The sequence below is a fragment of the Helicoverpa zea genome, chromosome 30 (genome assembly GCF_022581195.2).
Source record: "Helicoverpa zea isolate HzStark_Cry1AcR chromosome 30, ilHelZeax1.1, whole genome shotgun sequence".
In the NCBI taxonomy this organism is placed as follows: domain Eukaryota; kingdom Metazoa; phylum Arthropoda; class Insecta; order Lepidoptera; family Noctuidae; genus Helicoverpa; species Helicoverpa zea.
The window spans coordinates 4,792,034-4,819,696 of NC_061481.1; the positions used below are offsets into that span (position 1 = coordinate 4,792,034).

The following is a 27,663-nucleotide window of genomic DNA, read 5'->3' on the forward strand; positions in this document are numbered from 1 at the left end:
ACTGAGGTAAACCTTAAACTGGTATTGAAAACGCACTTGCCTCGGAGCAGGGCTGACGATTGGCACTAAAAACTATATTTATTTATTACGTTGTTATTTTTATAATATGGTGCTGTCGAACTGATCTGATGATGGAGCCGGAAGATATGAACTGGAACTTCATGATGGAACATCGTATCACAGCTGTTTGGACTAGGCTTCTAAACTATTATTTTCGTCAGAATGTTACGAAGGGTAAGTCCAATTTCTAATGTTAGCAGCCTTTTGATAACTGAACCAAAAAGTTTTAACAGTTCTCTTAACTAAAGTACTTAATTTACAAAGTAACTACGCTTTAATGATTCTTGGATTTCAAAACATTTTTCTATTCACTTTCAATTGACTAATAAACTGTGACTCCCGTCGTGTATAATTTCGTCTGAACGACATAAGTAGTTTTTCTAACTGTGTTCAACTGAACAAACTCTTCGGCCTGATAATATGTAGGTAGGTATTTGTATTTATAAATTCTTTAAAGAAGTAAGTTATCACAAGAACGACTTCAACAATTTATATAGGTACTTACCTAAAACGTACTCTTAAAATATTACGCTGAAAACTGCATCAAAATCGGTTCAGTCAACCGTGAGATAATCGCGCGTAAAAATACATACATACATGTCAAACTGAGAACCACCTTTTTCTGAAGTCGGTTATAAACGTAACTTAGTCAGCCCTGTGAAACAGGTGGCATTAATGACAAGTTTGTAGCGACTTGCGTCTGCGCACGTCAGAGTGACGATGGTGCAAGTTTTAAGATATTAGCGATAGAAGTAACCTCTTGTCATCATCTGCCTAGAATAGAATAGAATTTAGCCTCGCCTTTTCCCCAACTATGTGTGTTGTGACACACACGAATGTAATAATAATGGCGTCCACGGCCGATTTCGGCTACGGCGGCTGGTCTCATTTAAGCAGATCAGCCAGCTGCGCAGGACATATTATAGTGCATGCACATTTGCTTGGACACAAGTGCACTCACTATTCCTTCACTCTCATAACCCGATGGGACGGCAATCCGACACGACCGGAAAGAGATTAGGCGCAGGACCGACATTTACGTGCTCTCCGATGCACGGGCGTATCAATCACCAACTTCTAGACTACGGGCTGCTTTGCTAGTTTAACACACGAATGTATATCGTGGTGCACTCGCTGAAGCAAACAGTAACATATTGTTCACACACAGAAATGTTGTAAGTATTTCTAAAATGTTCCTTTGTGCGAGAACTCATGCTAGCTGTGGACTAAAGACATAGCATACCAAATTCATCTGCTTAGCCTTTTCCCAACTATGTTAGGGTCGGCTTCCAGTCTAAATAGATGCAGGTGAATACCAGTGTTTTACAAGGAGAGACTGCCTATCTGTATTGCTCAACCCAGTTCCCCGGGCAACCCAATACCCCTGACCCCTTGGCAAGACTGGTTTTCAGACTTTCTGGTTTCTGTAACGACAGTCAAAGATATTCAATTGACAACCGTGTTTCGGAAGGCTCGTTAAATTGGTGGGTAATTTAACGCGTCTTCCAAAAAACGTCATGAAAAGACGATCCCACCACGAACCATTATTGTTGCTAACCTTAAGATCCGTCGACCCGTCAGATAGGCAGTCGTTTCTTGTAAAGCACTGGTACTCGGCAACATCCGGTTGGACTGGAAGCCGACCCAACATAATTGGGAAAAAGGCTCGGAAGATGACGATTCGTCGACCCGTGCGGATGTTACTATCGCAAATCAAAAAGACAGACGCAGTATCTAATTATCTATAGATAGATACAATATTGAGAACGGATTATTGCTTACTAGAGAAAAGAATTTGACAATACTTGTATGGGGCTACTGCCAAAATTCTATCTCTATTAAGCAAATCAACAGATAGATATAATATTGGGAACGGACTATAGATACCTAGAAAATCTTACACGGAAAACCCGATGACACATAGGTATAGTCTAGGATTTCAGACATCCCGCAGACCACTAAATAGATTGATGTAAGTAGGTTCTCCATTCGAGTATACTTGACTGAAGGTAAACCATCTTGATAGAACTTTTTACACAAATACATTAAAGAAATACAATACTGCTTGTTATATTGATTGATATCATTCATTATATTCACGTTGAATTTTAGCTTTAAAACTAAGTTATAAAAAGTCATAATATCTATTTGTTTATATTCTAAGACTTAGCTGTCCGTCTGTCACCAGTCTTAATGATGATGCATTTCACAGATGATGTATATGTTTTGACGCTATAACAAATAATACTGAAAACTAGAATACAATATGTTCTTTTGAGGGCTTCCATACAATAAATATATGTATTTTTACTAGCTTCTGCCAGCGGTTTCACCCGCATCCCGTGGGAACTACTTCCCATACCGGGATAAAAAGTAGCCTATAGCCTTCCTCGATAAATGGGCTATGTAACACTGAAAGAAATTTTCAAATCGGACCAGTAGTTCCTGAGATTAGCGCGTTCAAACAAACAAACAAACTCTTCAGCTTTATAATATTAGTATAGATTATTTATTTACTATTATTTGCAAAGAGAGTAGGTAAGTAGGCCTAGATTAAGCTAAGCCCCACAAAACCGTTTTAATGTATAGTTTTGCACGTTTAAGAGGGTACGGAACCCACAGTACCCGAGGCCGACGCTCTGTAAAAAGGCTTTTATTGCCTCATTAATTTAAAAAATAAATACATTTTTCAGGAACTCATTCCGTCTCTTAAATCCGTTTATCGAAGAAGGCTATGTATCATTATGGATGAAACCGCATACGGAAATTAGTCTTAAATATAAAATTACCTACTACATCTCGTATAACATGACTATGCAAATATAAAATGTTTCCCGTAACAAATGTATGAGTCATTATCATAAAAACAGGGAATCCGTTGAGTACCCGATTCTAAGTACACACAAATAAATAAACTTTGACCCTTTGGTTATGAATAATCGAAATCATTGGGAAAACCCAATCGGGTTGCACGGGTAACTGGGTTGAGGAGGTCAGGTAGGCAGTCGCTCCTTGTGAGACACTGGTACTCAGCTGCATCCGGTTAGACTGGAAGGCGATCCCAACTTAGTTGGGAAAGGTAGGCAGATGATGATGATGATGCTTTTGGGAAAACCCAATACAGTGCATGTATCTTTTGTACTAAAATTGAGATATCGTCATCAGCCGAGCCTTTTCCTAACTACGTTGGGGTCGGCTTCAAGTCTAACAGCATGTAGCTGAGTACCTGTTTTTACTAGCCTATCTGACCTCCTTAACCCAGTTATCTGAGCAACCCGACGCCCCTAGGTAAGACTGGTTGTCCGACTTTCTGGCTTCCGACTACCTGTAACGACTGCCAAAGATGTTCAAATGTCAGCAGGGACCTACCAATTTATCGTGCCTTCTGAAACACGGAGGAACTCGTCATGACAAGATGGTTCATCCACAATCGTAAGATAAAACATCCGTAAGCAGTTAAACCTTCTTTTGTAAGTCGGTTAAATATTTTAAATAGTTTACCACTTGTACCATACACAATTTTCTCGTAAGTACCTACTTTACTTAAACTTCTTTATAAAAGAGATAGGTTTCTATGTGACAACGTAAGCAAGTATTCGCAAAAAATATAACAACAAACATTTGTATTGTTTTATTAATGACAATATAATATAACTAGGTATTTCTCACTGCAACGCCCTCGTTACTAATTTTAACCGACTTCCTTAAAAGGAGGTTCTCAATTAGGATGTGTGTTTTTCTTGTTTTCGAGTTCCGAAGCTGTAAAAGAAACCGGCTTAGCGAATAGGACCTTCCCACGAAGGGTTCCGTAGGTATTATAATCTGTGTACAAAAAAACATGTATATTTTACTTGTATATTCCCCTTAAAATATTTATTTTATTATAGTTTTCAGACAAAAGTGTAACTATGACGGTTCATGAGTTAGGTTGTGACCAACGAACGGAATGCGGAGTCTTTGTAATACACTCTAGTTTTACTCTTAGGGGACGGAGCCCTAAAACGCCAATGCCTGAATATGTATACCTACATACCTATACCTTCCATTCCATGCTTTACCAAGATTGAATTGAACAATGAAATATATATCATTGAAAGGGAATTCATAAAGCCATTATCTATTTTACATAAGGTCAGATATCTTAGGGTGCGTCCACATCTGGCGAATGCGCCGCGAATGCGCAGCACGCGAGCCGATCGCGAGCTGTCCGCGAGCTGCGCGCGTGCATTTTTGTTCGTGCGCCGCTTCTGCGCCGCCCGCGCGCAGCTCGCGCGCGACCTAAGCGCCGCACGCGAGCGGCGCGCAGGCGGCGTGCGACATCTGCCATCTTCGATAGTACTGAGCCAATATACGGAACTGTAAGGGCGAGAACTGATTGCGCGCAGATCGCGCGCCGCTCGCGCGCTCTATACGAGCCTTGCGTGAGTTGCGCTAAAGAGGCGCACCGAACTATTGCAGTGACTGCACGCGCGCAGCTCGCGATCGGCTCGCGTGCTGCGCATTCGCGGCGCATACGCCAGATGTGGACGCACCCTTATAACAACCGACAATTTATTGAAGAATTTATGAACCAATAATTATACCCTCGAGGCTTTGCGAAGTTTTACTGATATTGGTTGCCGCGCCATCTATGAACGTGATATGGCACGAAATGTTTTGTAGTAGTTTACTTGAAATTATGATAGATGGCGCTAACTTTGGAATTTTTAGGGTTCGGTACCCAAAGGGTAAAAGGGGCTCTATTGTTTTCGCTCCTCTATTCGTCCGTCCGATCCTTGATAGTTAGAGAGTTGTCACAGATGATGTATTTCTGTTGCCGCTATAACAACAAGTACAAGCAACAATTGAAAACAAGAATAAAATAAATATTTTGGGGGGCTCCCATACAACAGACGGGGTTTTATTGCTCATTTTTGCTCTGGTACGGAACCCTTCGTGCGCTATTCCGACACGCATTTGGCCGGTTTTTTTGTTTTTCGATGTTTTCTAGAAGTTTCACTGTTACTCAGATATCTTTTGTATTAACCTGATCTGCTAAGTGTGACTGAATTACTGAATTATTTAACTCCGCAAGAAAGGAAGACGGTCATTATCTATCGAGAAATAGATTTCGTAACAAAGTTACATATTACTATATTATTAGTTTCCTGTAACTTGTAATAGGTGGCGTTGACTTTGAAATTCGAATATCAATTCGTTAGATTCGGGTATCGGTATAAGGTCGTTTTTTAAAGTTTTTTGGCTATATTCCGGGGTATTTTTTCATTAAAATGAAACGCTTTAGTAAATAAAACTCTATATTAATATAATATAATAATATGTTGCGCGAGTGAGCGCTCACGGCTTCAGGCGCTTGTAGTTAGCGAGGTGACTGTTCAGGTGCTGCGCCAGCTGGTCCGCGCGAGCGAATGATGCCTGAAATACATAAAAAAACTAGTAAAAACTACATTATAATACATTGCTAAAAAGTCCTTTGATTTTAGTACGAAGAAACTTTTTTTGGGAAAATATCCCAAAACAATCACTTTTTGGGAAAATATCCCAAAAAATCACTTTTTGGGAAAATATCCCAAAAAAATCACATGCGCACTTGAGCAGTTGAAATGCGCATGTGATCTCAATTAGTAAATTAAGGGGAATTATAAAACGAGCGAATAAAAAAAGGCTTGTGTTTAAACACCACCCAAAAAAGTACCTATTTTACAACCAAAAAAATTCTAAACGGTTACCAAAATGGATAAATGGTCACCAAATAACGTTTCCAAAAATATTATTAGATAAAACCATTTTTTCATATTATTGACTACTAAAAAAATATATGGACGCCTTTAAAATACACTTTAGACCAAATATTATATATTGTCACTACTTAGATGTTACCAATTATGTAATACCATGACTCCTAATTTGGTCATTTTTGTTAGACTAAAAAAGCTAACGATCGCTAGAATATTTCCCAAATACCAATTAATATACTAGGGTTCCCAAACGTACGTCGCTTATTTATTGTTATATGAATTTGTGTGTAACTCAGTGCGTTTAAAATGTAAGCACGCAACATGCAGCAAGCATGGCTTCTGTCACGGCTCCGGCGCTGCAGGGCTCCGGCGGTCCCATGCGAGCTTATCGTCGCAGATGGTTTTCACGCTCACCACCGCAGCTTCGGCTTGCTGGCCGGCTCCGCCGGCCAGCCTCAGCCGCAGTGGCGAGCCTTAAAACTACCTGCGCCTCAGCTCGCAGGCCGCCTCGCCCCTCCGCGCCTACGCAGTTTTGAATTGCACCCTAGGGGTAGGGCAGACAAGACTACGTGGAGTCGGTTTTGCAGCGATTCGTTTTCGTCACTAACTTTGATTTTTGGTGGTAATATTAATCTTTTAGTTGGATAGAATTTGGTGACCATTAATCCATTTTGGGAACCAAAAATAATATGAGTGCGAGATTTGCGATTTTTCTGATGTTATTTTATTTTTTTTGGATCATAATATTATATACTTTAGTGCCCTTTTAATAAAGTCAATTTATTTTTTTTGGAGTTGTTTATTTTATTTGGTGCCTCTGCTTAGAGTCTTAAAAATATTTTTGGTGACCGCCTAAATTATACCCATAAAAAAACGCTTTGCGACTGATGATGACATACTGTATTAATAACTTGAGCGGTATGAATTTGAGTAAGCGAAAAATTAACTAAACTAACAACGAATATTGATTAATAATAAAATCCAGAACGAGCTTACAAAAAGTGGATCGTGATAAATCCATTTCATATATTACAATTTTATCCGAGCGACTACATTACTAAGTGAGCGACTGGAAATACAGAGAGGGCAACTTCAATATTAATATAGAATCGATTTTTCTAAGTGAGGTTATACATAACTTATTACTAAAAAGTTCACTTTGAGCAAAGTTTTGTAAGCTGCTTTATTAATGATTATTGGTTCCTGATATTCTATTTTAAGATGGCAGAATTTTGAAAACGAATCGCTGCAAAACCGACTCCACGTAGTCTTGTTTGCCCTACCCCTAGAGTGCAATTCAAAACCGCGTAGGCGCGGAGGGGCGAGGCGGCCTGCGGCCAGCAAGCCGAAGCTGCGGTGGTGAGCGTGAAAACCATCTGCGACGATAAGCTCGCATGGGACCGCCGGAGCCTCGCAGCGCCGGAGCCGTGACAGAAGCCATGCTTGCTGCATGTTGCATTGTGCTTCCATGCTGCATGCATGCAAGCAGCATGCTTCGCCTCAATCCCCTTCCCTCGCTCGAAATGTATAGGTAGATTTCCTAGGAATTGTGTCTAATGTAATTTTTTTTTTCACACATTTTGTAGTCAAGGCACTTCATTTAAGATAAAATGCCGCTCAGTATAAAAAATAAATTTGCCAAATATTGAAAAAAAATGCAGGACGTAACGTTGCCACTCAAACAAATATTAAATTGCTCAAATATTATGAAGCTGCTCATTTTGTATTTTAAGTAACTCAAATTAATGTTTGTAAGATACTATTCTGTTGATTTTTCGTCACTTGCAGTCAGTCGCTCACTTAGTAATTATATAACCCAAATTAATTAATTTTGACACTTAAAATTGTAATTTACAGTCACTCGGTTTATTGCTATCCGTAAATTAATGAGTGTGGATTGTTTGTGTATTGACAAAGTAGTGTGTGTGAAAGTAAGGAAGTTTTTAACGAAAGAACTGTTTGAAGAAATGACGATCTACATGCGCATTTGATCAATTGATCATGCACACTTTAATTTTTATATGCTCATATATCGGGTGTCGTTCACAATCACATATTAAATGAAATGCGTTAATGTACTGGTTAATATATGTCGATTATAGTTCGGCCATTCAGAGAATGCGTTCCTGACACGTCGCGATTGAACTGACGACGTAACTACATTCATTGATTATTGATATAATAATGTTGTTTTAATGCTCCTCAATTGTTAAAACGGTAAACAACCAGCAAAAATATTTTTATCGTAACTGCAACGCCATTGCAAAGTTACGTCGTCAGTTCAATCGCGACGTGTCAGGAACGCATTCTCTGAATGGCCGAACTATAACACAGAAAAATACGTAAAAACAAAAAATGCATTTTTAAAACAAAGTAAATAGAATAAAAATGTGCATTACAAACAACTGAAATTCTCCCTTGAAAACTGACAGTTGTCAACTGAGTGCTTAGTGCGAGTTTTCGTGAATTTTTTTACGGACTCACATGAGAGCGCGTATACTAAGATTTGTATGCAGTGTTGCCAACTTAGTGGATTTTCCACTAATACTGGTGGTTTAAGTCCCCTATTTAGTGGCGAAATGTTGAAAGTACTGCGGGTCAAGTAGCGAAATGTAAGTTTTGTGGTACAACTTTAAGGAGTTACTATGGAGATTTGAAGTCTCACGGAATGTCAAAAAAGCATCTACAAAACAAAAAGGTGAACGACTACTATATAATTATATTAAGTACTCATATATATATATACAACTTAAAACTAATACAGTGCATCAAAAAATTGCTCCTCATCGCTGTCACTGGGTAATGTACCCAAAAGACTGGCAGCATTGCCACGTTGGATGGCAATGCTCAACCTCTGTGCGAAATAAAAGCCAGCCTTTGGGTCCCGGGAAGTGTCAACCAGGCGCTGGGAAATATCCCTGGCAAGAAGGTGCGCCCTCGGACCCCACGGCCCCAGAGTTTCAACCCCAAACGGCTCAAACATGTAATTGCCTATAAGGTTACTATATTTGCGCCGCTTGAGGTTCTCTGCTTGTGCAGCGGCGGAGCCAGCACAACATGCAGTTCCGGGAAGGTGAGATGGCGCAAGAGTGTCGACGCATGTCGCGTCCCACACTAAAGTCCTACCCACCTTCCACGGAAATAGCGACATGCCGTCTGGTCTCTTGCCATCGTCATGTGCCAAGCCATTTGGTTCGAGTACGGCTGGCTGTATTAGTTTTAAGTTGTATATATATATATAAGTTTATTTTATTTTATTTTCAATTAATGTAAATCTAAATACTTTTTGAGATCCTGTAAATAAAAAAACAATAATTTATAGTACTCATTCATTGGTCAAATGCGTAACTAAACAATTTGTGAAACTACTACGCCGATTATAATTTGTGAAGGATTCGGATCGGGTCGGATGAATTGCTAAACAGATGTAATGCTTTGTCTGTTTTAATTTTCTATCGTTGCCGAGTTACATCTTTGGATGATTAAATTGTTTTAGGTTACAATAAAATATAAACAATATTTTTTTAGTGGTGAATTTGGTGATTTTAAGTGTGGGATAAATTTTTGTTAGTGGTTTTCTGGTGGTTTTAAAAGTTGACTCTGGTGGTAAGCTTCTACAACTGTTGGCAACACTGTTTGTATGGAACAAAAACAGGTTCCAATTTTTGACACTAGGTGGAGCTGTTTTTGTTCCATACAAATCTTAGTATACGCGCTCTCATGTGAGTCCGTAAAAAAATTCACGAAAACTCGCACTAAGCACTCTGATCAAAACATTCGATACTCCTAACTTTATTTCTGCCTTACACATGATGTTGTAAATTATAAAAACGAAAAATGACTCCTGTGGTTATACCACTGAATGGATTAGGTTATTTTTTTTTTACAATTCGCCATAGAATATCATAAAGTATATGCGATAGGATTTAATGTGATTGTGAACGACACACCCTGTATAAGTGCATATAAGTGATGTAGGATTTTGGTCGCACTGCGCATTGTGCGATGTAGGGGTGTACTATGCCAAATGGAATGACAAATAATCGAATGCCAATTGATCGACCACTATAAATCGAAATTCTAAATACTCGAACATTCATAATATCGAATGGTTATTAAATCTTGAGTAGTAGTAAATTTTGAGTTTTTCTTGTATTCATAAAAAATATAGATTTTTCGATAGGATGAATATGCGATGCATTTAACGCTCGATCAAACGAAAATTCGATATTTTGAACACTCGATGTATTGACTGCGCGATGTATTGAATGTTCGATTTAATAACCATTCGATATTATGAATGTTCGAATATTTAGAATTTCGATTTATAGTGGTCGATCAATTGGCATTCGATTATTTGTCATTCGATTTGGCATAGTACACCCGCGATGTAGTGTAGTGTAGTCACCTTGCACACGACGCAGCGGTACAGCTGCTTGGCGTGGTTGTGCATGTGGCGCGTGAGGGAGTGCGCGTGCGAGAAGCGCTTGCCGCACTGCGCGCAGGCGTGCGGCAGGCGCGCGGCACCCGGGGGCGGCGCCCCGTGCGCACACGCCAGGTGCCGCCGCAGCTGGTCGTAGTGCGGGAACGTTAGACCGCATTGGCGGCAACGACCTGTGGAGGAAAGACATAAGATTAATGCCTGAAACCACGCCCGTGTTCGGTTGACGCAGTTTCATGCAACACAGGCGGATAACTGCTAGTAAACGATGACAGCTGAAACGGCGATCGCCGCGAACGGTGTTAGTGTCAAAAGGTGTGTCCAAACACGGCGTGCAAGGTGCGTAGCAGCTACGCGGGGCATTTGCGGGACACAAATTTGCCGCATGGCTAGTTTAGACCTTTTGCGGGGCATGTCCGAGACACACCGCGTTCTTTATTTCGTATTCAAACTTCATTTCATTTCGTTCATGCCATTTCGTAGAAAATTTTAAGATCTACAACTTTGGTCTGATGTTCTTTTTTGATAAAACTTACCGTTTTCGAAAAAAAATAAAAAACCAAAAATTTAGACATTTAACCTTGAATAACTTTTGACGCACACATGGGATCGATGGGGACTTTTAGTATTTTATTTAAAATGATAAACCCAAGCTCTCCACCAAAATTCAGTTTTCCGGGATTTTTTGTTATTTGACGACTACTTTTATGTCTATTTTGACCGGGCTATAAGCTATGAGCTAGTTACCGGCTCGCTCGTCGGCGGTGTGTGTGCGTGAGTGGGCGGCGAGCTCGGCGTCGTCCTCGAAGCACTTGCGACACACTTCACACCGGACTGTCATGGCGCCGCGGTGTGCCTCCGCTCTGAGGAAGAAAATATATTAAAGTCTAGCTGTTCTCCCAACGTTTTAGCAAAAACTATTGCCCGTATAGGGATAAAATATAGCTCATGCTACTCAGAAAGAGTGTAGCTTTCCAACAGTACAAAATGTTTCGGAGCCTATAAGGTACAGAGATTCCTCTTAATTGTAATAGTACTGATTTTTGTTTAGAAGACTATGGTCTACTCCGTAGAATTAGCTCAAAATGACTGAACCATAATGTCTTGCGATTTTTGCATTAGTAAATTAAGTAAGGTTTTGGCTTTATTCAACAGGAGACCATAGTCTACTCAGTAGACTACTTCGCACGTACGTGTGTTCCTGTATCTACGCGAGTTAACCAATTAAGTTGCTGGTCTACAACATATTATACTGAGTTAATTATGTCTTGAGACTACAAATCTTCGTGAGATAAACACTAAAGGCTATAATTTACGAGTTTTTGACATAGTAGACCATGGTCTACTTACTAGACCGAGCTTAAAATAGCCCCAACTCGACAACTTAAACTTTTTGAACATACATTCATGCTATACTTCAGTATTTACCCACGGTCTACTCAGTAGACCATCACCGCACATACTCACTTGTGTTCCCAGAGCTTCTCCCGCCGGTTGAAGGTTTCACTGCAGCAATCGCACTCATATCTGTCGGAGGAACGAGCTCGGGATCGCGAGTTGCCGCCGCCGCGGTTCTGATGCACGCGGCGATGGATCCTGGGGAAGAAGAGGATATTGTGAAGAACTGGGTAAATGTACCGGTTTTAATAGCGTTACGTGGGAAATACTTCATGCACCTGGATAAAAAATATGTCCTATTCTAGTCTGTAGCATAAATGGACGTCACTGAAAGACTTACTTTCTGGGTACACAGAAACCACTGAGCATTGTCATAGATGATACTTACTTGAGTTTGTTACGCTTTGGTGGAAACACGGCTGGACCGTTTTCAATGTAATTTGGTAGGGATATAGACAGATAACTTTGGCACAATATAGGACAGATATTACCCAGATTCACGAAGTATTTTCTTCAGAATTCGCCTGAAAAAACTAAAATATATTTTTTGCTCGTTTCACTCTGACTTACTTGAGAGTAACTCGAGTGGAATACCACTTCCTGCATATGTGGCACTGGAAGCTCTTGTCGGCGGACTCGTTCTCGCTCTCGCTGATCTCGTCGTGCGAGAGGGGGGGTGCGTCGGTTGTGACGTCGGCACGTTCCGGGTCCGAGTCGGAGTCCGACGCCGGGCCACTGTAAGACCACGCGCCGAATGATCTAGAAGGAAGTAGTATGGTTTAGGAGAATATACAAATATGTAATGTGTGTATTTATAATTATAATATCACTGCTATCAGCGTTTACGTACGTTCAATGGGAACTACTTCCCGTACCTGGGTAAAAATATAGCACGTCAATTGAGGATAGTGTAGCTTCCCAAATTGCCAGTAGTGACAATTGTTTCAGAGCCTTTTAGGGTACAAAAAAAAACGATGTTTCTACTTTTTTTAGTTAGAATACGTATATTATCATAATCATCATATATTATCATGACAGACAGACCGATATTATCTGCCACGGCGGCTGTTCTTATATAAGGAGATCAGCCTACTGCGCAGGACATATTATAGTGCACGCACATTTGCTTGGACACAGGTGCACTCACTATTCCTTCGCTCTCATAGCGCGATGGGACGACAATCCGACACCACCGGAGAAAGAGCACAAGCAGAATTAATTTATTATGTACAGTTAACTTCAGGTCAGTGGTAACAGTTTTATAGGAAGATCGTTCTTATTATTATTGAGTTAAAGTACATGACAGTTACCATTGATGTGCGGTCTATCGTACTTCATAAAGTATATACAATAATTTTGGAAAAAAAACTTCAAATTTTAATCTACACGTGTAATCATTTATTTTTTTTTATAGCGTTTTCTACAATTAGAAAACACGGCAGTTGATTTTCCTGACCCATTTTTATTCCTTCAAATGAACCTTTTTTTTTAACGACGTCAAAAATCATCAAATAACCCCTCCCGCAGTGTCAGACTCTTACTGACTAAAAACCGTCGTGTTCCGTCGTAGGCCTTTCATGTGCCAGGGCCGCGGTATCTCTTTCGAATAACCCGCGGCCCCAGCAGGCCTTGGCCCTACTGGGCCCCGCTGGGGTTGCTTCAAATGTACCTCACCTTTCATCATCGTTAGGCGTGTGTGCGACGGGCGGCGGCGGCACTTCTGTCTTGGGTCTGTCATCGCCAGAGTCTGACTCGCTGTCTGACGTGTCAGACGAACTTGAAGAGTCAGAACTCGAAGAACTTGATGAGCCTGAGCTTGAACTGCCTAGAAGGACAAAAAATATAGGTTTTATCAAGCTGGGAGAACCACTTCCCGCAATCGGATAAAAATAAGCCTATGTACTTTATCAGACTTTAAACTATATTTTGTATCTAATTACTTTTTTAATTTTTTAACTCTCCCACGATTTCACCCGTGAACTACTGCCCGTACCGGGATAAAATATAATCTATGATACTCGGGGAATAGTGTAGCTTTGTAACAGTGAAAGTTTATTAATTCGGTTCGCATACAAACAATAAATGTTTCTTCTTTTTTACCGATTTCCCCAACAAGGAAGAGATTCACAATTCGGGGTTTTTGTATAAATATTGAAAGGTTTTATGTCACAACTAGCTTCCGAAAGCGTTAAAACCCCTGTTTAATGAGAACTACTCTGCAAATGGATAAAAAAATTCCTTCTTCAAGAAATAGGTTACACAAATCGGACCACTAGTTCATGAAGTTACCGCGTACAAACAAACAAACTCTTCAGCTTTATAATATTATAGATTAGTAAAATAATAACTTACTGCTTCTGTTATTTCGTGATCCCGACGCGCCTTGAGAAGGTAGCGCTTGACGTTCTGCAGAAAAAAAAAGAATAAATAAACACACTAAAAACTATGGGAGTCTTTAAAATGAGCAGATATCGGAATCTATTCTTAGTTTTACAGACGAAAAATAAATAGGGTATACTTGTATTTTTTTATGTAAAAAAATGAATGATAAAACTCTAAATTGGAAATAATTAGCCGTCCTAATAAAAACTGGAAATGTTGCAGAACAGCCTCAATTAAAAATACATACTTATATACCTTTTTTAATAATTGTAAAATACACTGGGGAAGTTACATTAAAAAAAAATTAAGAAAAAAAAGTGTATTAATGCATATACAGGGTGGCCCATCCATAGGCGTCCAAAAGAAAAATTTAGAAGCTCTATGCTATGGGGTATCCGAATCACCCCCATGTATGTTCAGCGATTTTTTGTACTTTAGGAGCTAGAATTATTTTTATTTTTTTTCCGTATCTTTCATTTCAACATTGTTTTTTGTTAAAATTTTATGTAAGTTCTAGTATGTTTAGCCAAACTGCTTTTTCAGGTGTTAGCTACTATCATGATGAATAATTACATTAAAAAAAATCTGGAAAAAAAGATAAAATAGAAAAAACAATGTTGAAATGAAAATTACGGAAAAAAATTCAAATAATTCTAGCTTCTAAAGTACAAAAAATCGCTGAACATACATGGGGGTGGTTCGGATACCCCATAGCATAGAGCTTCTAAATTTTTCTTTTGGACGCCTATGGATGGGCCACCCTGTATGTATATGTAGGTAGATATATTATTTTTATAATTATACCACCAACCGAATAGACCAGTCTAACCAAGGGGTATGCGGTTGCCCGGCTAACTGGGTTGAGGAGGTCAGATAGGCAGTCCCTCCATGTAAAGCACTGGTACTCGGCTGAATCCGTTTAGACTGGAAGCCAACGCCAACATAGTTGGGAAAAGGCTCGGTAGGTGATGATAAACAATATTAACCAATAAAATATTATGATTAAATGGTTCAACTAAGTAAATTTTATTATTGTTTGAACACTGATTTGTAGCCGCATTTTATTTTTTAAAGCGAGTTTTGATTCAAAGCCTACCTTAAATGGAGTATATAACACTATCCGCCAAAATATTTTATATTTATTTCTTATACTTTATTTCAATAATTATACCACCAAGTTCTACTTGTTTCAAAAACACAAGTAAACCCAACATAAAAGCTAGTATATGTATATAAATCTCACCGGATCCAGAACTACTGCTATCTGAGTCAGAGTTGGAGCTGTCTTCCAGTTTCTCGACGCGCGTCTCCATCTCTTTACCCGAAGCGCAGCCTGGAGACAAACACATGTATTAAATAACTATAGTAAATAATATATGTACATATATTATAAAGAGGAAAAAACCAGCCAAGTGCGAGTCGGACTCGCGCACGAAGGGTTCAGTACCATTATTTATAAAACCGCATCTACATGTTGCCGTTATCGATATCGAGCAAAAATTTGAAAAAAAATCACGTTTGTTGTATCGGAGCCCCCCAAAATATTTATTTTATTCTAGTTTTCAGTATTTGTTATTATAGCGGCAATAGAAATACATCATCTGTGAAAATTTCAACTCTAACTATCACAGTTCATGAGATACTGCCTGGTGACAGACGGACGGACGGACGGACAGAGTAGCGAAAACAATGGGGTACCGTTTTACCTTTTGGGTACGGAACCTTACAAACACACTGAATACTGAGATTCCTCATTTGTTTGGAAGTTAGTTAAAAGATAGAAAGTCAATTATTTATCCGTGGGCTGAAAATTCAGCACTTTTTGAAGGTCAGGTTAACCAAAGATAGCATATCCAAAAATGCCCCCTTTTCACCACTTACTAGGAGTTTACATTTTTTTTGGAAGTCGGTAAACGATAGAAACTCAATCAATTTATTCAAACTTGGCTGCAAAACAGCTCTTTTTGAACGTCAGAAATTTACAAAAGACAGCCTCCAAAACGCCCACCCATCACCACTTCCTATGTGTTTTTGCTGGGAAAAAGAAGTGGCGCAACAAACTCCCCAGCAACACATGGTTGACTCACGATTTATTTTTTCTTGGAAGACGGTCAAAAATACAAAGACTACTATTTTAACACGCGTCTATAACTATGTAAGTAATGTAGTCTAAAGTAACTAATTTAACCATCTTCCAAGGATCGTAGCGTCATGAACATTGTCAGCTGTATGTAGTTCTGATGACAGTACAATAATATGGTACTGTCGAGCTGATCTGATGATGGAACTCCTGACTTTGGTACTGTACCTTCTGAACTCCTGACGGAGAGCACCTCGTCATCGTCTCTTCGCTGGGAGTCGAGGGGTTTCTTGAAGTTCACAGCCATCAGGTGGCTGTCATATAGGTCATCCTGGGAAATTGACAAGTCTATTTAGAACACCTTTAACTATCTAGACACACGGCAGTGTGTCCGCCAAGTTCGAGCAAAAAAAGCGACACACCGGCCGTGGGTTATATTACACGAACCATTTCGGGCCAAATTCTACCCCCCTATAACTCAAAATCTATTTTATTTACGCATATCAAATTTCTAGTATCTATTGAGACCCCCTCACTTATCTAAAATACAAAATTTCATTAATATACCTATTGTAGGTCTTGAGATATTGACGTCAGAAAATCGCTATTTTTACTATACACTCACTGACTGACTGATTCACTGACTCACTCATCAAAAACCTAGACCACTTCCAATGGTCGTATTGACTTGAAATTTGGCATGGAGGTAGGTCTTTATGTCAAGGTAAAGGGAAAAATCTGAAAATGGCCAAGTGTGAGTCGGTTTCAAAATAATGAAGGTGTTTTATACCCGGTGTAAATTTATACCCTTAAGGAACTAAAACGAACTAAATTTATCTATATTTATATAATATATCTTCGAATGGTTTGTATTTAGTTTAGTTAGAAGTAAAATAGTGTAGTTAGAACTAAAATAAAAATCTGAAAACTGCCAAGTGTGAATCACTTTCGAAAATAACGAATATGTAACTTTGATCCACGAACATAATATATGATAACATGTCATGTCAGTCAGTTGGTAAATCTAGTCCATTTAGTTAATCTAGTTCATTTCTTTGTAAGAAACATAGTGCATATTAAAAAATCTAAAAGATAGTATAAATGAGACATTCCTTTAACTAACTTCATCATAAGAAAAAAATAAAATAAACAACCTTACAAAAATAAATGAAATCCCACCCAAAACAAAAATGTGAAAGACTGCCAAGTTCGATAATATGGGAATGCTTCGCCTATAAAAGAAGTGAGATCTGAATAAGTACCAAGTTCCATACACATACCTCAGTTAAAAATAGTTACTTTTTAATGATGTTACTTGGCAAGTTTTAATAGAAAATTAAATACTTGATTCATTGCGTTTAGTAGGTTTATAACAAGGTGTATGAAAACTTTCCAAGTAAAATCATTAAAAAGTAACTATTTTTAACTGAGGTATGTGTATGGAACTTGGTACTTATTCAGATCTCACTTCTTTTATAGGCGAAGCATTCCCATATTATCGAACTTGGCAGTCTTTCACATTTTTGTTTTGGGTGGGATTTAACTTAAACTGAACATGAACCATACTTCCAAATCCTAGTTAAAATTTTATTAAAACTCGAATTATTTACTTTTTAAATCTTTTAATGCGGCTGAAACCGTTGCGAGAAATATTTTTTGAAAAATTATTTCACTATTTGATGGCTATCCCTTTTATCACGCTATACTTTATCCCGATACCCGGATAAACCGCGGGAAACAGCTAGTAGGTATATGATACAAAAAATACAAACCTTATCAATATTAGCATATTTCTCGTGAATATGTCTGAGAGCGCGAAGATTTTCGTCCAAACTTAAAGAATCTGATGCCTGGCTTGGTGATCCTGAAGAATACACATAAAAATTAAATTAAAGGTCTCGGTAGCCCAGTAGTAAAAGCACCAGTCTCTCAAGTATGAATGTGTTCGATTCCAGGTCAGGCAAGTACCAATGCAACTTTTCTAAGTTTGTATACTATGTTTTTCTAAGTATATCTTGGACACTGACTGAGTAAAGGTGAAGGAAAACATCTCGAGGAAACCTGGACTATAAAGTGTGAAATCGCCAATCCTTGGGACCATCTTGTCATGACGAGTTCTTCCGTGTTTCGGAAGGCACGTTAAATTGGTGTGTCTCGGATGTCATTTGAACATCTTTGGGAGTCGTTACGGGTAGTCAAAAGCCAGAATGTCTGACAACCAGTCTTACCAAGGGATTTCGGGTTTCAAAGATAACTGGGTTAAAGAGATTTTTTTTCTTTAACGACGTCATAAATCATCAAATGAGGGTCTCGCTGTGGGTTAACAGCGGTGAGGGAGTGTCAGACTCTTACTGACTAAAAACTGTCGTGTTCCGTCGTAGGCCTTTTATGTACCAGGGCCGCAGTAACTTTCGAACAATCCCGCAGCCGGCTTTAGGAGATCAGTTAGACAGTCGCGCTATATGATATGGCACACTGGTACTCAGCATCCGGTTAGACTGGAAGCCGACCCCAACATAGTTGGGAGAAGGCTAAGCAGATGAGATGATGAACTCACCGAGATCCGGTTCATCATCACTGTCGAGAGTGATGGGCTCTGAATTCACCGGCATCAGGTTACTTCTTACGCGAATCTCTGCGAAAATAATAATATTTAGAAAAACCTTAAAATAGCGCGTCGTCGAGTGGAACTAAAAGAATGTTCTCTAACAGCCAGTTTCTTCATCAAAAGTTAAAGCCAAAGTAAAAGTCAAAGTAATGTCTAAAGTAAAAGTAACGGTCAAATTCAATTTTTCTATTAGTTTTGTTGTCACTTTAGCCTTGAAAAAACGAATTTGACCGTTACTTTTACTTTAGACATTACTTTAACTTTAACTTTTGATGAAGAAACTGGCCGTAACTCGTTATATCGGGTGTGTCGTTCACAATCACATTAAATCCTATCGCATATACTTTATGATATTCTATGACGAATTGTAAAAAAATAACCTAATCCATTCAGTGGTATAACCACAGGAGTCATTTTTTGTTTTTATAATTTACAACATCATGTGTAAGGCAGAGATAAAGTCAGGAGTATCGAATGTTTTGACCAGTTGACAGCTGTCAGTTTTCAAGGGAGAATTTCAGTTGTTTGTAGTGACTGACTTTTATATGGTGTTCTAATTTTCACACATTTTTATTCTATTTACTTTGTTTGAAAAATTCATTTTTTAATTTTTACGTATTTTCCTTTTTTGTTTGTATTAATCGACATATATTAACCAGTATATTAACGCATTTCATTTAATGTGATTGTGAACGACACACCCAATATAGGGTATTGTTGTACCAAGCTTTAATAGTAAATCGGAAATGCTTAGCGAAAATTCGATTGATTAAAATTATTGTATAATTCTGAATTTAATCTACACTTACAACATAATTACAGTAAAAAACATATCTTTGCTTAAAAGCGTTAATCTGGACCTATTGGGCCGATTTGTCAAATTTTTACAGTATTAGATAGCCCATTTAACGAAGAATGCAATCAAATTTTTTTTTATCCCGCTGCAGCAATTTTTTCTCATAGGATGCAGATAAAACCCTTGGCAGAAGCTAGTCGTCATAAAGTAAGAAACTCGATAAACGTGGACAGAAATTAAGAGGGTTGAGCTAAGAATATTTTAAACATGTCATAATTTATCAGGTGAAACCACAGTAAATAGCTAGTATAGTACTCACTAGGTTGTTGCTGTTGTTTAGCTGCGGCGAGTTGGTCCACCTTGCGCGGTCTGCCGCGCTTACCCTTCACGCGCTCCGTAGAAGGCGTCTACGGATATACAAACATACATAACCATCAGAATAGATATAGAATAGTAGATGGATCGGCAATCAAGTGAAAACTGCAGATCCGCTGTTTTGCTATCGGAGATTGAATTCAATATCTGATCGAAAAACAACGGACGGATCGGTTTTTGAAAACCGCAGTTAGTGAAATGTAGGTCCCGGCTGTCATTTGAACATCTTTTGGGAGTCGTTACGGGTAGTCAAGAGACAGAAAGCCTGACATCCAGTCTTATACCAAAGAGTACTTTGAAGAGGTCAGATAGGCAGTCGCTCCATGTGGCACACTGGTACTCAGCTGCATCTGGTTAGACTGGAAGCCGACCCCAACATGGTTAGGACAAGGTAGATGATACGAACACTAAAAAAATGTTAGTAGACTTTTAATTTTAACTTTTAATATACGACCTCTTTCTTCATAGATGGCCGAGTTGATCCGAAATTTTTGGACGAGTTAGTCCGACTTTTTAAGGACGAGTTGGGGCGACTTTCTCGGATGATTTGGTTTTTCGGGTGAATTAGTAATATATTTTTTCTAAGAATAAAATCTACTTACAGCATCCTTCTTAGCGCTGGGCGTTCGTTTAGTATACTTTCTTTTAGTCCTCGGCGTAGTTTCACCGGCTGATGACGACGCGGCCGAATCTATAATAAAATTGTACACTAAAAAATATAATCAACAAGTTTTATTGTACGAAAGCGGGTAAGCCATACTTGTGCAGATGCAGATAATAATTCAATTTCAAGGCTGATTTTGGCGGTTGTTTTCATATTAAAGAGATCAGTCAGCTGCGCAGGACATATTACAATGCACGCACATTTGCTTGGACACAGGTGCACTCACTATTCCTTCACTCTCATAGCGCGATGGGACGACAATCCGACACCACCGGAGATAAATCACAAGCAGAACCGATATTTACGGGCTTTAAAATGCACGGGTGTACCAATCACCAACTTCCAGACTACGGGCAGCTTTTGTGAAAGTTTTTCACCAGACCAACGATGTTTACCATGCAAATTGTCTTTGTATGACTAACCAAGGGATAGCGGGTTGCCCGGGTAACTGGGTTGAGGAGGTCAGATAGGGCAGTCGCTCCTTGTAAAGCGTTGGTACTCAGGTGCATCCGGTTAGACTGGAAGCCGACCCCAACATAGTTGGGAAAAAGGCTCGGGAGATGATTGTATTTGTATGACTCGGCGACTCGGCCACTACTGAGCGTTCCCGAGCTTACGCATACAAACACAATGTGCATGTACATTGGTGCCTGGACGTTGGTGATTGATACACCCGTGCTCTCCAAGCACGTAAATGTCGGTCCTGCGCCTGATCTCTCTCCGGTCGTGTCGGATTGCCGTCCCATCGGGCTATGAGAGTGAAGGAATAGGGAGTGCACCTGTGTCTGCGCAAATGCTCGTGCACTATAATATGTCCTGCGTAGTTGGCTAATCTCCTTACATGAGAACAGCCGCCGTAGCCGATAATCGGCTAGGAGGACATCATCATCATCACATTTACACACACAAGTATGGCTCACACGCTTTCGTGAGATAAACCATTTACACATAGAGGATCCATAACGAAATAAAAAGTAAAAAGTAGAAGTAATGAATTTTCATGCAACATGCAAAGCTTTTAGACTTAAAAACTAAATGATACATGCAAATATGAAATATATAGTATGTAAAAAATATATACATAGTATGAAAAAAGCATGCAAAATAAAATATTGTTAAATTGTTAATCCTTCATATTGTTATAGATACAAAATTAGTACAGCCTCGCTACCACTTATCTAATTAACATTTTCAGTATGTATACAGAATAGACTAGAGACTGAGAAAGAACATAAACTTCTTCTTGTCCGGGTATGGGAAACAGTTTTTTCACTATTTTTAATTTAATAACGCCATGTTTCTTAAGGGTTTTATACATATTTACTGAAAAAAATATGAAAAAAAAAACTTTCGCATTTTCAGAGGAACACAGTTTAAGATACGTATTCTGACGTTCTACAAAAATATTTACCATGCAATTTTTTATAATACTCTAAAACACAGACATATTTTCAATGATAACGACAAAAACTATTAACCTGCCTATATTTCAAAAACATGCTTACAATTTAATTTGATGTAAAAAAATATTATTATTAAATATACAAATTCTCTTATGCCAATTTTCAAGTATTGTCGGTAAATAAGTAATTTAAAAATCTCTCTTGTGATTTTTATTTCATAATTTGTCGGCGATTGCCACGATACGGTTGACAAATTCTAAAATAATTTCTGGACTATTGCTATTTCTGTGGGTTGAAAACTCCTTAGAAAATGGTATAACCGTATAAGTTGGTTTTAAGTTCGTTTTGTCTACCTTACCTCTCCTACACAGTAAGAAAAACTTATAACACCCCTCCTTTTTTCAGTGGTTTATTAAAAATCTAAAAATCACTGATTTCATTAAATTAATTGCAGTCAATATATAAAACAACTGAATCCTTGTAATCCTTTGTAACGCTATCACGCGTGAACTTCTGGCCGGATTAAGCTGAAATTAGAGGTAGCTTAGACCCGAGAGAAGGACATAGAATAATTTTTGTCACCATCTGGCCATGGGAAACAGTTATCTCGGGACGCAGGTGAAACCGCGGGAAAACGGCTAATTGACGGTACTTGAACGGCATAAGACGATCTACCCACACATACCGAACTACTCGTCATGCAATATTCATTTATTAGGTCGTGTACAAAGCGGCCATTTTGGATGTTTTGACATTTATCTTTGAAATTAAGTTTTACATTTTTTTTTAGTTTAAAACCTCTTGTGCTCTTGTGGTGTGTGGTTTTAAGTATTTTATTTTGAACCTCATGGTTTTGAGGGATAAAAAGATATTAATAAATTGAGTTTTAGCTCCTCGAGAACATAATTAAACGAGAAGTCCTTACCAGACGTTTTACTTTTTAATCAATTTTCTACCAAAAAGTATAATAAGTATATAATACCGCAAAACCGATTTCAGCTATGGCGGCTGTTATCATACAAGATCAGTCAGCTGCGCAGGACACATATAGTTTGTGCACATTTGCTCGGACACAGGTGCACTCACTAATTCTTCACTCTCATAGCGCGATGGGACGGTAATCCGACACCACCGAAGAGAGAGATCAAAAAAATAAATATCAAAATAACCATGTATAATTTGGTACTTTGCACACGACTAACAAAGAATCTAAATTCCTCAACATTTTACCTTTTCTCTTAATAAACTTGCCAGCTCGTCTCAAAATGACTTTTCTATCGCCAACCTTGCGCACAGAATTACCAATTTTGGCGGGTAACTTGCGCATGGCAACACCGATCTTTTTACTGTTAGCTGGTAGTTGTCGTTTTTTGACCCGTGATGAAAGTTGGAGAGTCGGTTTTGTTGCCTTCACTAGAGATGAATGTTTGTGTTAGTTGAAGCGAAAATGGTAAGGCGGTGTTGCAAAATAATATTTTTTTTAAATTATTATTACAAAAAAAGAGATACTATAGTTATCGGCACGAATCTTGAGCGCTGACCTTCATCTGCGCATTAGCAAAGAACCAATCCCGAGTGACGGCTATGACGCGATGCGCTGCGGGCCAATCACCGCTTTACCCCGCCCCCGCGCCTCACTTCATACCACAAAAGGGACCCAATAAATTACTTCTGCGCAGGTGAAGGTCAGCGCTCAAGATTCGTGCCGATGATTATACTGAGTGGGCGGGAAAGAAGAGATGTTTAAATAACGAAATTCCATTGGCTGTTTAAAAATTTCTCTGCTTTTTTATTTAAGTCTGAGTTCTCGTGTTTTTTTCCTCTTTGAAATTCTCATAATTCAACTATTTTTTAAATAATACAAAAATATCCTGCAATTCCGCCATTTTTGTTTAGTGACTGCAAAGAAATCAAAGGTTACAAGATTGACGCAAGACTTTGAAAGGACAATGCCAAGAATAGGCCCGAATCATATAAAGACCGACAGATTTTCTATAATTATGATCATTCGTATTAAAAAACATTAAGAATTATACAACATAATCAAAATCTGTAGAAGTACACCGTTGAAAAGTAATTTTAAATAGTAATTTAATTTATCAACACATGTCACAACGATTTCACTATTTGAAAGAAATGTTACCAAGACCAAAATAACAATATCGAAACGAAATTGCACTTGCCAATCGATTACAATAACAATATCATTACGAGAAGATGCGCAAGTGAATTTATTACGCAGTAATCCCTATTATAATGAATAATATAATAATAAGTTATGTTTCTGAATATAATCATATTTTTATTGTTAATATATAAAAATCGATTATTGATACCGTTGATACCGTTAATCTAATCATGTCATTATAGCGCTGGCAGCACTGAATAAAACTTTTTGACAGTCACGTCATTGTCAAAAAGCTTTATAACACTTCTCCTCCCGCGTTTCCGAGTGACGAAGTATTCCGATTTCCTTTTGAGTTTTGTATTGTTTATTGCTGTGTTTCTGGATTCCGATTTTTCTTCTACCATTTGCGACTACCTTGGCTGTTAAAACTGAACCTGAACCTGTATTACTCGCTGACTCGGCCCGCCCAACTGAACATTTGAACCAGCCGATTTGTTGACCTGGCTTTTCTCACGTGGATATCTGAAGCTGTAATCTATTAACCATGATCCGCTGCATCAATTGTGGTTTAAATATCTTTCGGATGCGTCGATACTCGTTAGAAACTGAGACTGAAGACATTCGGCGATTGATCCAGCAACAAAATGCTATTACCGATGTAAGTTGTGTTTTATTATTTATTGTGAATATTGTAATAGTATAGTCATTGCGATTGCTTCATGTTACAAACAAAATAATATACTCTATCCGGTTAATGGCAATAGCGTCGCCCCCTATCACATGGGACTTAAAACCTAACTAGCGAAACACGATGTTATGTGTAAAATGTAAACATGCCACTGAGCTCATTATAAAAAAACGTATCAACTTAACCCATCCAATAATTTATTTATAGCTCATTATCAGTGGTTTGAAAAATCTAAGTTTCTTTTTTTTATAGATACCGAGGGATAGCGTTGTGTGTCATGCTTGTTGGTTGCTACTACATCAATCAATTGAAGCACCAGGACCACTTACACATACTGTAGGGCATAGGAACGTATGTGTACACTGTGGGAGGTCTTTGTATCGGTCAAGAGCCCATACATTATCAAGCAATACTGAAAGAGAAGTACGCATAAGGGCTGTTGTTGCAGAGAGGATTTTGCCACGCTCAGTATGTATTCATGTTAATATTTTATCAAAATGCTATAAAATGTTAAGCAAATCTTTCATTATCTCTTACTTATGTAAAACATATAGCATATAAGCAGGTAAGGCATATAGCTATTTATTTCATTTAATAATTTATTTTGTATTTTATTGCAGCTACGTACATCTGATCGGATTTGTCACCCTTGTTGGCAGAGGTGTGATAGTTTGGCTGAACATTACACTGAACCATCCACATCATCTGCAGTTCCACCTCTACCATCCACATCATCTGCAGTTCCACCTCTACCATCCACATCTGAAGAATCTATTGCTGATATTCCGGGTACATCATCTGAGCAAGTAACACAACATGTTCAAATTGAATCTTCTCCATCCCTCCCTCAAGAAGTATCAACAATTGTTTTATCTCAGTATGGGAGAGCATCAGACTCGCAGGCCCGCTGTTTTTTTCCTGGTTGTCACCATGCTGAAAGACTTGTAGTGCCATTATCTATAAGAATAAGACTTTTTGTAGATTTTAAATTCTATGTTCCAGCTGACTGTCGCATCTGCAATTATCATTTAAGAGGTAATTTATGGCACCAATTAAATGAAATTGAAGTGAACCATACCTTTACAGAGGCATATATATATGATTTTGTGTCATTATTAAGTAAAGAGACATCAATTGATTTTGAAAATATTGACATGATGGATAATCATTTAGTACATTATTGGTTTGGTATAAGCAAAGAGCAGTTCCGTACATTGTTGGCAGAAGTCACTAGGTTATCTCAAATGCATAGAGGGTCTACTGCTCTAGCTGCATTATTATTGAAATTAAGAAATGGAGACTCTAATGAGCGAATTGCCAGTTTATTCCAAATGCCTCGCAGTACTTTGGAGAATTTAATGTCCAAAGCAAGAGAGTTGCTTCAACAAGATTTTGTGCCAATGCATTTAGGGTTAAGCCATATGACGAGGGCAGAGATTGCTAATAGAAATCTTTTAATCCCTAATGGTCTTTTTGGAGGTATTAATGAGAATGGGGAGAGATTACCAATTGTCATTGTTGATGGTACTTATATATATTGCCAGAAAAGCTCAAATTATAAGTATCAAAAGGATACATACTCTCTACATAAGTATAGGAACCTTGTGAAACCATTTATGTTTGTGTGTTGTGATGGGTATATTTTAGAGGTTCTTGGCCCCTATCCAGCAACTACATCAGATGGTGACATTATGCAAAATGAATTTATAAATGAGTCTCAACCGCTAAGGCAGTATTTTCGACATGGTGATGTTTTTATTCTGGATAGGGGTTTTAGAGATGCAGTATCAGTTCTAGAAAATAGTAACTATAGTGTTCATATGCCACTTTCATTAGAAGAGAATGAAACACAGTTGTCAACGTTAGCAGCAAATAGATCAAGGACAGTAACCATGTGCCGTTGGGTAGTGGAAACAGTAAATGGTATATTTAAAGAACAATTTAAAATATTCCGCCATGAATTTTTTAATAGAGCATCATCTCATTTGATGGTAGATTTTTCTATTGCTGCTGCATTGATAAACCGGTTTCATTGTCGTTATACAGACAGAACTGATGCAGCACAGATTCTAGAAATAATTAATCAAAAAATGTACCAAAATAATGTTTTAGCTGATTTTATAAATAATAATAATTACAATAGAAGGAGAGCACATTTCACAAACATAAATGTTGATTCACAAAGTAACTTCCCTCAACTCACACAGGAAGACTTGATATTAATTGCTTGTGGTACTTATCAGATAAAACAAGCACGGTCTTATTATGGCGAACATATTCGATACAATGGTTCCTATACTATTGAAGTGTGTAGAGAGGCTCATCTTAGCAACCTGCGGGATGAATTGTCACTCTCCCAAAATCACTGGCTTCTCAGAGGCAAAATTCAAAGCAGACATATAAGTCGAAAAATATATTATGTTTATATCATAATTAACAATAATGTAAGTGGGAGAGAGGCAGTTGAACACTACTGTTGTAATTGCATAGTTGGACGAAGAACCGTAGGTTGCTGTGCCCATACAATGACAATATTATGGTACCTTGGCTGGGCAAGGCATGAAACAAATATAACCCCTCCAGCCCAGTTTTTAGACGATTTATTAATTAAGTATGACGATATACTATTTGATGAATAATAAATTGTTAAAAAGTATGACATGTGGTTTTTTTTCGATACATTTTAAAATAATGTAGTTAGGTATTGTTGTGTTTTGTGTGTGTTTTTACTATAAAAGACCTGTAGGTATGCAAAGATGATTTGACAAGTCATTAATTTAATTAATCATTTACTATTTAAAATCAGAAGTATTAAGTAAGTGGTCGACTTTAAAGAACTATAACTTTTTTTGGTGTACTTCTAATAAATAAACCGGCCAAGTGCGAGTCGGACTCGCGCACC

General features: G+C 38.2%; 1 protein-coding gene across 4 annotated transcripts in view; it reads right to left on the reverse strand.

The window, feature by feature from the left end:
- Nucleotides 1-5,344: 5,344 nt before the first annotated feature.
- LOC124644542 (zinc finger protein 37-like) overlaps nucleotides 5,345-27,663 on the reverse strand; it is a 33,039-nt gene continuing 10,720 nt past the window's right edge. For 2 of the 4 annotated variants that reach the window (XM_047183981.1, XM_047183980.1), the window contains exons 7-20: nucleotides 23,176-23,358; nucleotides 20,481-20,569; nucleotides 19,823-19,910; nucleotides 18,657-18,734; nucleotides 17,872-17,963; nucleotides 16,328-16,430; nucleotides 15,263-15,352; nucleotides 13,990-14,043; nucleotides 13,312-13,462; nucleotides 12,208-12,396; nucleotides 11,707-11,835; nucleotides 10,987-11,102; nucleotides 10,207-10,412; nucleotides 5,345-5,475 (exon numbers count right to left, since the gene is read on the reverse strand). In XM_047183981.1, the coding sequence (XP_047039937.1) occupies nucleotides 5,398-5,475; nucleotides 10,207-10,412; nucleotides 10,987-11,102; nucleotides 11,707-11,835; nucleotides 12,208-12,396; nucleotides 13,312-13,462; nucleotides 13,990-14,043; nucleotides 15,263-15,352; nucleotides 16,328-16,430; nucleotides 17,872-17,963; nucleotides 18,657-18,734; nucleotides 19,823-19,910; nucleotides 20,481-20,569; nucleotides 23,176-23,358 (1,646 nt within the window). In that variant the 3' untranslated portion in view covers nucleotides 5,345-5,397. The remainder of the gene's footprint in view (nucleotides 5,476-10,206; nucleotides 10,413-10,986; nucleotides 11,103-11,706; nucleotides 11,836-12,207; nucleotides 12,397-13,311; nucleotides 13,463-13,989; nucleotides 14,044-15,262; nucleotides 15,353-16,327; nucleotides 16,431-17,871; nucleotides 17,964-18,656; nucleotides 18,735-19,822; nucleotides 19,911-20,480; nucleotides 20,570-23,175; nucleotides 23,359-27,663) is intronic. The other 2 variants (XM_047183983.1, XM_047183982.1) reach the window with 1 other exon arrangement.